This window comes from Drosophila ananassae, chromosome XR (assembly GCF_017639315.1).
Source record: "Drosophila ananassae strain 14024-0371.13 chromosome XR, ASM1763931v2, whole genome shotgun sequence".
Lineage (NCBI taxonomy): Eukaryota > Metazoa > Arthropoda > Insecta > Diptera > Drosophilidae > Drosophila > Drosophila ananassae.
This window is the reverse complement of record NC_057932.1, coordinates 7,166,728-7,177,312: the sequence shown is the minus strand read 5'-3', so window position 1 is coordinate 7,177,312 and position 10,585 is coordinate 7,166,728. Positions and strand designations below refer to the sequence as shown.

Genomic DNA, 10,585 nt, shown 5'->3' with positions numbered 1-10,585 from the left:
ACCTCAATTGTTTGTTACTTAAAATGTAAATAATACATTTTACTAGGAATTCTAAATGAACACCTATTCTGAATATACTCCTATAACGTTACGAACATATTTTCAAGAATAATTTGAACATTATTATTTGCAAAAGATAGCAAATATTGACGAAATCAATGATATTTTATAAAAGTTTATTATAATACATTAATAACACATAAACGATACTTTTGGTAAAATAAAACCAACAAATACATTTTTAAGAACATTTTATTTTTTTTGTTTATGTTATAATAATGTAAATAATGATGTTTTATACGCCGTTGGATAAGGATGCTTTGCGTTCCGGTGGATGTTATATGTAATTTGTTAATTAGAGCCAAAAATTAGAGCCGGTTGGACAAAATTTGGTTCTAATGGCAACTTTCTAGTAGTAACAACCATTGAGGTTGTTGCTTTGAATCAATGAGGAAATAATTTGTCTGTATTATTTGGCAAATATAGACGATATTTAAATGAATAAGGATAAAAAAAAATCTATTCAAGATCATACAATTTTATATCTAAGTACATTGTGTGTACAAATTATGAGAGATAAATACATATGTTAAAAGTTTAATGTACTTTGCGTTTAAAAGACGCACATTGTAACATATTATTATTACTTAAAGCAAACGATGTGTATAGATTATGAGCAGTATGAATTACGATACAATTCGTAGATTGTTTACATCAAAATATTTTAAAAATTAAGTTATAATTGTCTTCGAGTGAAAAAATAATATATTATAAGACCTTAAAACTTGTAGAAGTGTTAATACATTTATATGTGTATCTATTTTCAAAATTAATCTTTATGACCTATTATTGTGCCCAACCCTTAATTTGGAAAAACTGGTATGTAAAAAATCTGAATAACTGGTATCATCCGAGAAGATCCTCATTATTTAAAAAAATAAAGTTTTTATTCATTTAGTTTAAGATTTCAGAGGCAAACAAATATATTTAAAGAAACAACAAGCGATAACCAACTGATGTGCTTTGAAGTTAGTTTAATTCTGTTTATATGCTTCTTCATATCAAAATGAATCCCTGCACTTTGCCCACTCCTGTTCCCGACCTAGACGGAGACCAAAGATGGTATAGTATTCATCGTAGGTTTATATCCGATTGTCGCGAAAAGGACCCAGACGTTATATTTCTTGGCGACTGCATTTTTGAAGCTCTACAGGGTAGTGAAACATGGAATAAATACTTTGCACCACTGCACTGCCTTAACTTTAGCATTCGCGACGACTGCACCGAACATATTCTTTGGAGAATCGATAACGGCGTTTTAGATAATGTCAACCCTAAAATTGTTGTCCTGCATGTTGGTACAAATAATATTAAGAATAGTGCCAGTGAGGTAGCAGAGGGAGTTTTGGAGAACGTTTCAAAAATCCGTGAAAAGCTTCCTAACGCATATATTCTTTTACCGGTAAGCGTTTTGTACTTAGAAAACTTTGTGTTCAATAAAAAAAAAATAGATAATTTTATGTTCTTTGTATTTTCAGTCTCTCTTACCCAGAGGGCAACAGCCGAACAAATTGCGCGAGAAAAATTTATGTATCAACAAGTTGGTCATGGAGATGACGAAAGGCTTAAATCGTGTCCAGACTGTTTCTATTGACAAGGGCTTAGTACAAAGTGACGGTTCTATTAGTCATCACGATATGTTTGACTATAAAAATCTCACAAATACTGGTGCCAACAAAATTCTTGAGCCTCTCTATGATCTGCTTTCGCAAATTCTTTACGAAAATGAGCCAGACCTATATCTATCTCAATCTGACTAACTAAAACAAGTCAATTAATAATTTTTTTTTGAGGTTACATTTAATTATTTTTGGTAAAAAAATCTAGAAATACCAATGAATTTATAAATACAAAAATTTCGAAATAAATATAATATATTTACAAATGTACATAAAATTAAAATATCGCAATAATTTATATTATCTTTTATGTATTGATTGCATATACAATGTATGTTTTCATTAAGTAACAGTTCAGCTCAGTGTGTAAATTTTGGATGCTTTTCCACGATTTTTTAAAAAGTAAAATGTCATAAACTATTACACAATTACTATATATAAAAAAAATTTGTAATAAATGTATTATTTATAATTTAAATAAGATACATTTTTAAGTCACTGTGAACGGTAGTCCACGAGGTGACAAACCTTAACTTGCGTGAGGGGACACTGTGTGTGTTTAATCTTATTGAAAGAAGACCCTTTTAATCACATTTTACTCCCAAATACACGGCGATTGATATCTCAACTACCCTGACATTTCAGCAGTTATTTAAAAAATTCGATTTCCTCTTTCTTAAGGGGTTAGGTGGGTCTGGGAGGCCAAAAAATGGCCTATTTTCAAAAATTTTTTATTTATATAAAGAATGAAATATTTTATTGGAACTTTTAGGATTATTAAATATACATATTTAAAGATGAATTTCTGAAATTTTGAGAAAAAAATATTTTACAGTTAGTTGAGACGTCATTTGCCATGACTCCTGGCAAAAAAAGTGCTTTCGCGTTGACAGCACAATTCCTAACAGAATCATCTAAAATGAAAAAACCAAATATTTTCCTTTAGTACAGACCTAAAACTAGAAGCTGAACGAAGGAAAACAAAATCAAGCAAAAATTGTATTTTTGGGACACCTTTTTGCAAAAAAATTCAAATTTTGGTGAAATTTTTCGAACATTTTTTTTTTTAAATAGTTGTAATCAACGAAAATAAAAATCCTTCGTTCAAGTTATAGATAATCGTATCTCGAAGGCCTGTGCAAAATTTTATCAAGATCGGTTGAGTAGTTTCCGAGAAATCTTGACAACCGATTTCAAAAACACAGTTTTAAGAAAAACGCGTTTAAAGTTTGCGCTCTGCCTATAGCTGACCTTGAGCGTCCACCTTTTCAGGACTGTATATCCGAAACATTTATTCCAAATTTGGGAGAATATTCTCAAGATTCTGGAGAATTTTATAAAAAAAATAAAAAAAAACGATTTTTTTTTTGCCGCCAGACCCACCTAACCCCTTAATGAAATCTAGTTTGCTCATCGGGTAGTCAGCAAAGCTAAAAAATTCACTCGCTTTTTTGTAAGAAAACTAATGACGGTTTTGTATTAACATCTTTATACCCTTGCAGAGGGTATTATAATTTTGGTAAAAAGTGTGCAACGCAGTGAGGGAGACTTCTCCGACCCTATAAAGTAATATATATTCTTGATCAGGATCACCTCCTGAGTCGATATGAGCATGTCAGTCTGTTTCTGCGCCAACTAGTCTCAGTTTTAAAGCTATCGAGTTGAAACTTTGCACACATCCTTCTTTTGTTTGCTTGCAGTATATAAGTCGGAACGGCGGGGATCGGTCGACTATATCCTATAACTGTCTAATAACTGATTAATTGAAAATGCCAAACCTTTGGTGTTTTTAAGCCGGGTGCTAGACTTTCCACGGATTTCATTTTAATTCGAACTTCCAAATTTCATAAAGATCGGCCGGCTGTATCCTATATCTACCATCAAACTAAAAAATCGGAAATGACGTAAGCTTGGTTTTTTAAAGATGCTTGGGGCTGTTTTCAACATTTGCGTTAGAAAATTGAATGGATGCTTCAATTTTCATAAGGATCGGCCAACTATATACCATTTGATATATATCATATAATAAGCTGTTACCCGTTAACTGCAGGGTATATAAACATTGGCTCCGCCTGAAGTTAGCTTTCCTATCTTGTTTTAAATACCTTAAGTTTACGTTAAATTAAATTGAAAAAACGTTATAAATTGTAATTCATAACGAATTAAGCTATCCATTGTTATTGAAGCTATATTTTGGTAAATCTTTTTCACTTTCTTTAACACTGGAAACAAACTTTTTTCAACAAAAAATTTTTGTCAAAATTGGCTTTAATGATTTTGTTTATGATGCCTTTGGAGATAACCCTTGCGTTGACGCAACTTTTGATATATCACATCTGGGATAATCTTCTAACTAAAGATATAGTCATATAAGTGGACTAATCGTTTTATGCTGCCGCTTGTGCATGTTAACTGAAGTTAACCGCGCAACGGCAATGTCCGATTACTTAAGAGCTCGCTCTGGCCAAATTGCTCACGCAGCGTCTGGCCGGATGCCCATTTTGTTAGCTTTAAGTTTCAGTTTATATTTGAGCTTCATACAATAAAGAAGTCTTTCATTAATACTCTGGCACAGCCGTAAAAGTCAATTCATTTGTCAAATTGATTACCAAGCCTTAAGCCTTCCACCATAACTTCCCGCAAGAAGGAAGAACCCACCAGGCAACCGCCAGGGATAACATTCATTACCCGCATCTGAAGACATCGTCATCAGCAAAGGACCAACAACTTCACTACAAACTAACTTAATTTAACTGGCGCCCAACGTAAAAGTCATGTAAGTGAGCACTTTCGCCCATAAACCCTTTACGTCTGCCCAATTAGATTAAAAACAAAAAAAAAAATTATTAAAAAAAATATGACAAAAATAGTGAAATTTTGTTCCTTGCACTGACAGCAAACAAACTGCAGCCCCTCTAACTTTTTAACATTAATTAATTTCCATTAATTGGCTGACGGTTTAGCAATAGCACATTGTATTTTTATATTAGGTTGTCAAAAAAAACTAGCGGTATTTTTATTGAATTTTCAATTGTTCATAAAATTGGTTTCAATAATGCGATTCAAGTCAAATATGCGCCGTTTTGTTCGATGACGCGTTCCCAACGAGATGCCAACTTCATAATGCCCCTCTCATAGAAGCTCGCTTCCTTATTTCCAAAAAACTCGGAAAGCCAATTTTCACAGGACTCTCTTGTGGCCAACTTCAGACTACCAAGCGCGGTCGCCATGGACAGAAACAGGTGGTAATCTCTTGGTGCTCGATCCGGACTATACGGTGAATGCAAAAGAACCTCCCATCCGAGCTCCCGGAGCTTCTGGCGTTGTCCTGGTGGAAGACAATTAGGCCTCTGTTGATCAAAGATGGCCTCTTCTGCATGAGTGCTGTCTTCAAGCGGTCCAGTTGTTGGCAGTACAGGTGCAAATTGAGCGTTTGGTCATAGGGGAGCAGCTCATAGTGGATTATTCCCTGCCATTCCCACCAAACACACAGAAGAAGCTTCCTGGCCGTCAATCCAGGCTTGGCCACCGTTTGGGCCGCTTCACCGCTTTTCGACCACGACCGTTTGCGCCTTACGTTATCGTAAGTGACCCACTTTTCATCGCCAGTCACCATACTCTTCAAAAACGGGTCGATTTTGTTGCGATTTAGAAGCGATTCGCATGCGTCGATACGGTCAAAGATGTTTTTTTGCGTCAATTAGTGTTGCACCCATACATCGAGCTTCTTAGTGACTCTAAGCTTCTTCAAATGGTTTTTAATGGTTTGATGACTCGTGCCCAGCTCTTGACCGATACTACGGCTGCTACTATGCCGGTCTCTTTCGACCAATTCAGCGATTTTTTCCCAATTTTCGACGACAGGCCTTCCGGAGCGTGGCGCATCTTCGACCAGCTCTACACCAGAACAAAAACGTTGAAACCATCGTTGTGCGGTGGAAATGGAAACTGTATCGGGTCCATTTCCCGATACACGTGTTAGCGCGTGAAATGAGCTTTCCAAAAAGGTACAGTATGACCTGATGCGACGAATAAAACAAGAACTATAAAGTAATATATATTCTTGATCAGGATCACCTCCTGAGTCGATATGAGCATGTCAGTCTGTTTCTGCGCCAACTAGTCTCAGTTTTAAAGCTATCGAGTTGAAACTTTGCACACATCCTTCTTTTGTTTGCTTGCAGTATATAAGTCGGAACGGCGGGGATCGGTCGACTATATCCTATAACTGTCTAATAACTGATTAATTGAAAATGCCAAACCTTTGGTGTTTTTAAGCCGGGTGCTAGACTTTCCACGGATTTCATTTTAATTCGAACTTCCAAATTTCATAAAGATCGGCCGGCTGTATCCTATATCTACCATCAAACTAAAAAATCGGAAATGACGTAAGCTTGGTTTTTTAAAGATGCTTGGGGCTGTTTTCAACATTTGCGTTAGAAAATTGAATGGATGCTTCAATTTTCATAAGGATCGGCCAACTATATACCATTTGATATATATCATATAATAAGCTGTTACCCGTTAACTGCAGGGTATATAAACATTGGCTCCGCCTGAAGTTAGCTTTCCTATCTTGTTTTAAATACCTTAAGTTTACGTTAAATTAAATTGAAAAAACGTTATAAATTGTAATTCATAACGAATTAAGCTATCCATTGTTATTGAAGCTATATTTTGGTAAATCTTTTTCACTTTCTTTAACACTGGAAACAAACTTTTTTCAACAAAAAATTTTTGTCAAAATTGGCTTTAATGATTTTGTTTATGATGCCTTTGGAGATAACCCTTGCGTTGACGCAACTTTTGATATATCACATCTGGGATAATCTTCTAACTAAAGATATAGTCATATAAGTGGACTAATCGTTTTATGCTGCCGCTTGTGCATGTTAACTGAAGTTAACCGCGCAACGGCAATGTCCGATTACTTAAGAGCTCGCTCTGGCCAAATTGCTCACGCAGCGTCTGGCCGGATGCCCATTTTGTTAGCTTTAAGTTTCAGTTTATATTTGAGCTTCATACAATAAAGAAGTCTTTCATTAATACTCTGGCACAGCCGTAAAAGTCAATTCATTTGTCAAATTGATTACCAAGCCTTAAGCCTTCCACCATAACTTCCCGCAAGAAGGAAGAACCCACCAGGCAACCGCCAGGGATAACATTCATTACCCGCATCTGAAGACATCGTCATCAGCAAAGGACCAACAACTTCACTACAAACTAACTTAATTTAACTGGCGCCCAACGTAAAAGTCATGTAAGTGAGCACTTTCGCCCATAAACCCTTTACGTCTGCCCAATTAGATTAAAAACAAAAAAAAAAATTATTAAAAAAAATATGACAAAAATAGTGAAATTTTGTTCCTTGCACTGACAGCAAACAAACTGCAGCCCCTCTAACTTTTTAACATTAATTAATTTCCATTAATTGGCTGACGGTTTAGCAATAGCACATTGTATTTTTATATTAGGTTGTCAAAAAAAACTAGCGGTATTTTTATTGAATTTTCAATTGTTCATAAAATTGGTTTCAATAATGCGATTCAAGTCAAATATGCGCCGTTTTGTTCGATGACGCGTTCCCAACGAGATGCCAACTTCATAATGCCCCTCTCATAGAAGCTCGCTTCCTTATTTCCAAAAAACTCGGAAAGCCAATTTTCACAGGACTCTCTTGTGGCCAACTTCAGACTACCAAGCGCGGTCGCCATGGACAGAAACAGGTGGTAATCTCTTGGTGCTCGATCCGGACTATACGGTGAATGCAAAAGAACCTCCCATCCGAGCTCCCGGAGCTTCTGGCGTTGTCCTGGTGGAAGACAATTAGGCCTCTGTTGATCAAAGATGGCCTCTTCTGCATGAGTGCTGTCTTCAAGCGGTCCAGTTGTTGGCAGTACAGGTGCAAATTGAGCGTTTGGTCATAGGGGAGCAGCTCATAGTGGATTATTCCCTGCCATTCCCACCAAACACACAGAAGAAGCTTCCTGGCCGTCAATCCAGGCTTGGCCACCGTTTGGGCCGCTTCACCGCTTTTCGACCACGACCGTTTGCGCCTTACGTTATCGTAAGTGACCCACTTTTCATCGCCAGTCACCATACTCTTCAAAAACGGGTCGATTTTGTTGCGATTTAGAAGCGATTCGCATGCGTCGATACGGTCAAAGATGTTTTTTTGCGTCAATTAGTGTTGCACCCATACATCGAGCTTCTTAGTGACTCTAAGCTTCTTCAAATGGTTTTTAATGGTTTGATGACTCGTGCCCAGCTCTTGACCGATACTACGGCTGCTACTATGCCGGTCTCTTTCGACCAATTCAGCGATTTTTTCCCAATTTTCGACGACAGGCCTTCCGGAGCGTGGCGCATCTTCGACCAGCTCTACACCAGAACAAAAACGTTGAAACCATCGTTGTGCGGTGGAAATGGAAACTGTATCGGGTCCATTTCCCGATACACGTGTTAGCGCGTGAAATGAGCTTTCCAAAAAGGTACAGTATGACCTGATGCGACGAATAAAACAAGAACTATGCCCTTTCAGCGCCAACTAGCGAAAATACCGCAAAACTTTTATGCGCTTTCAGCGCCAACTAGCGAAAATACCGCAAAACTTTTTTGACAACCTAATATAATTTTTTATAAACCCTTTTTTTGTGTATTTACTTTCCAATATTGTTTGCATTTCCTTATTTCTGTATGAATAAAAAAATTAAAATTTTTTATACAACAACACAAAAGCTGCAGAATAAAAATTCGTAACCAAGGCAAAGGAATCACTAACTCAAAATTTAATTTCCAATCCAAAATAATTCACATAATTGGATGCATTTAATTCAGATTTTATATGTCTCTTTTGTTACACAAGAATTTTTGGTTATTTATTTTTTTTTTCCGTTTTGTTTCTCCACTCCATTTTCGAGAATGCGATACGGCCGCGCATGCAGTGTGTGTCACTTTGTTGTTTTTATTTTTCTTTGTTTGTCATAACGGAGGCTCAGTCCCCGCGTACCCCTCACCTTGCTTCTACTTGGCAAAGTAATAGTGCAGTTCGACGAGCCCGCACACATAACTAAAGCGACGGCTCAGGCCCCGCTGCCTCCCACCCGCCCAATTGCCTCTGTGTTCATGCAATTCGAGCATGAATTTATTCTTTTTTTCTCGGGCGGTTTTATACATAGCTACAGCTCCACATGAGCAATCCCTTCCAACGATATAGAAGCACAAGACAATTCTCCAGTGATTCTGAGTCCGGGACCGAAAGACTGGCCAGATTATCTACCCCCAAACGGTATCGCACTCACACACGCGAACATGGCTTTAAGCATGGAACAAATGACAGCCACTATACAGGCAGCCGTTCAACATGCCGTTCAAGGAAACCGGCCGAGTCCGATCTATCGGGTCCATACAAAAGGCAGAGGGTTAACCACGTCGTACAGGGCGCAGGCGAATCCGGGGTAAAATATACCGCCGCAGCTTCAGACGTGACTCAAGAAATTGTCGACGACGCCATTAAAAATATGATTCGGACGTCATTAATTTTTTAGGGGAAAGTCCCTGCTACCTGTCATCAGTCGAAGAGTAGAGGGGCTAGAAATGAAGCTTTTAATAGACACGGGCGCTTAAAAAAATGTTATCCGTCCATACGAAGGGTTGAAAGGCGTTCGCCCAGTAGATTCGCCATTTTCGGTTCATTCTATCCATGGTGTTACCACAATCACGAAAAATGCTTCCTATCCCTATTCAACTTGAAGGCTACGTTCTTCATCTTACCAGATTTGTCCTCCTTTGACGCCATCATCGGTCATGACCTGTTAAGACAGGCAGGGGCATTGCTTTGCCTAGCTCCGAAGTAGAAAAGCTAGAATTCTAAGAAGTTAGAAGTGGACTCAGCTAGAAGTGGCTCCAGTGCGCCACCTTCAGTCAGAAAAGCCTTTTCAATAATGCTAACGACAGGAAAAATGCCGTCGCGAACCCAAATGAGGCGTTACCTTACAACACATCAGTGGTAGCCACCACCAGGACAGTTGATGAGGAGCCCATTTTTGCCAGACCCTACCCGTACCCGCTGGGGGCAGCCGATTTCGTCAATGGCGAAATTCAAGACCTACTAAAAAACGGCATAATCCAGAAGTCGAGATCCCCCTACAATAACTCAATATGGGTAGTAGACAAAAAGGCCACCGACGAGTCTGGCAACCGTAAGATGCGGCTGGTATTAGACTTTCGAAAGTTAAACGAGAGGACAATACCGGATCGCTACCCCATGCAAGGCAAGGCCAAATACTTTACAACTTTCGATTTGAAGTCTGGCTACCACCAAATTACACTGGCAGAACGTGACCGTGAAAAAACTTTCTTTTCCGTATACGGGGGAAAATACGAGTTTCGCCGACTGCCATTCATCGACGACATACTGCAAGTGTAGATTGGCAAATTTTGCTCTGTCTATGTCGATGATGTCATCGTTTTCTCAGAAGACGAAAACGGCCACATACGGCACGTAGACTGGGTTCTAAAGAGCCTGCACGACGCCAACATGAGAGTGTCAGCGCGGAAATCGGAAAAAAAGCGTTTATAGTCACCAGCGAAGGGACTATGACAGACCCAGAAAAAGTCAAGGCCATTAAGGAATTCCCGGAGCCTAAAAACGTGTTTGAAGTAAGGTCATTCATGGGCTTGGCTAGCTAATATAGGTGCTTTATTAAAGATTTTACAATAGCTAAGCCCATTTCAAGCATCTTAAAAGGGGAAGATGGAAATGTCAGCAGATACAGATCCAGAAACATCCAGGTACAGTTTACCGAGCCACAACGGCTAGCTTTCGAAAAGCTTCGTACCATCTTGGCCTCTGAGGAGGTACCCCGATTATAAAAAGGCATTTGATCTAACGACAGATGCTTCAG

The 10,585-nt window shown here is 38.2% G+C and overlaps 1 protein-coding gene across 7 annotated transcripts; it reads left to right on the top strand.

The window, feature by feature from the left end:
- Nucleotides 1–241: 241 nt before the first annotated feature.
- LOC26515188 (platelet-activating factor acetylhydrolase IB subunit beta homolog) lies at nt 242–6,727 on the top strand. Of its 7 annotated transcripts, none has more exons than XM_032456050.2 (3): nt 242–879; nt 965–1,462; nt 1,539–6,727. In XM_032456050.2, the coding sequence occupies exons 2-3, from the start codon at nt 1,049–1,051 to the stop codon at nt 1,818–1,820; spliced, it is 696 nt and encodes a 231-aa protein (XP_032311941.1). In that variant the 5' UTR covers nt 242–879; nt 965–1,048; the 3' UTR covers nt 1,821–6,727. The 7 variants fall into 7 exon arrangements, with proteins under 7 accessions (XP_032311941.1, XP_032311940.1, XP_014759719.1 ...); XM_032456049.2 differs by having other exon boundaries at nt 1,512–6,727; XM_014904233.3 differs by having other exon boundaries at nt 959–1,462.
- The last annotated feature ends 3,858 nt before the right edge of the window (nt 6,728–10,585 follow it).